The 326-nt window shown below is 43.3% G+C and overlaps 1 protein-coding gene across 1 annotated transcript in view; it reads left to right on the plus strand.

Moving 5' to 3' along the window:
• The window catches only part of adam19a (ADAM metallopeptidase domain 19a), a 71,412-nt gene that overhangs the window by 62,017 nt on the left and 9,069 nt on the right, over window positions 1-326 (plus strand). Inside the window, exon 14 of the mRNA XM_035675707.1 lies at window positions 7-119. Coding sequence (XP_035531600.1) covers window positions 7-119 — 113 coding nt within the window. The remainder of the gene's footprint in view (window positions 1-6; window positions 120-326) is intronic.

The following is a 326-nucleotide window of genomic DNA, read 5'->3' on the forward strand; positions in this document are numbered from 1 at the left end:
CTGCTGTTTGCCTTCCTGGTGGTCCTGCCTGCAGTGCTGCTGGTCTTCTATTGCTACAGGATCAAGACTTCATATTACCATAAGTGGCTTTCCCAGAGAGAAAAGAACAAGACCAACAAGTACTGTGTCCTATATGTCTGTGTGTCCTTTCTGTCTGTTTGTCTGTCTGCTAAAAACACATTACACACACGTTACTGGAACTACATCCAGACGGAGGGGAAAGCATGGAATTACATATTCTGTACAGGACACCATTGTGTTATTGAAGTTTATTGTTTATTATGTCATTATGTACTCATTGCGGGGTGGCTGTAGCTCAGGAGGTA

The sequence above is a fragment of the Morone saxatilis genome, unplaced genomic scaffold, assembly GCF_004916995.1.
Source record: "Morone saxatilis isolate NCDOM2014 unplaced genomic scaffold, NCSU_SB_2.0 Contig4, whole genome shotgun sequence".
Classification (NCBI taxonomy): Eukaryota; Metazoa; Chordata; class Actinopteri; family Moronidae; genus Morone; species Morone saxatilis.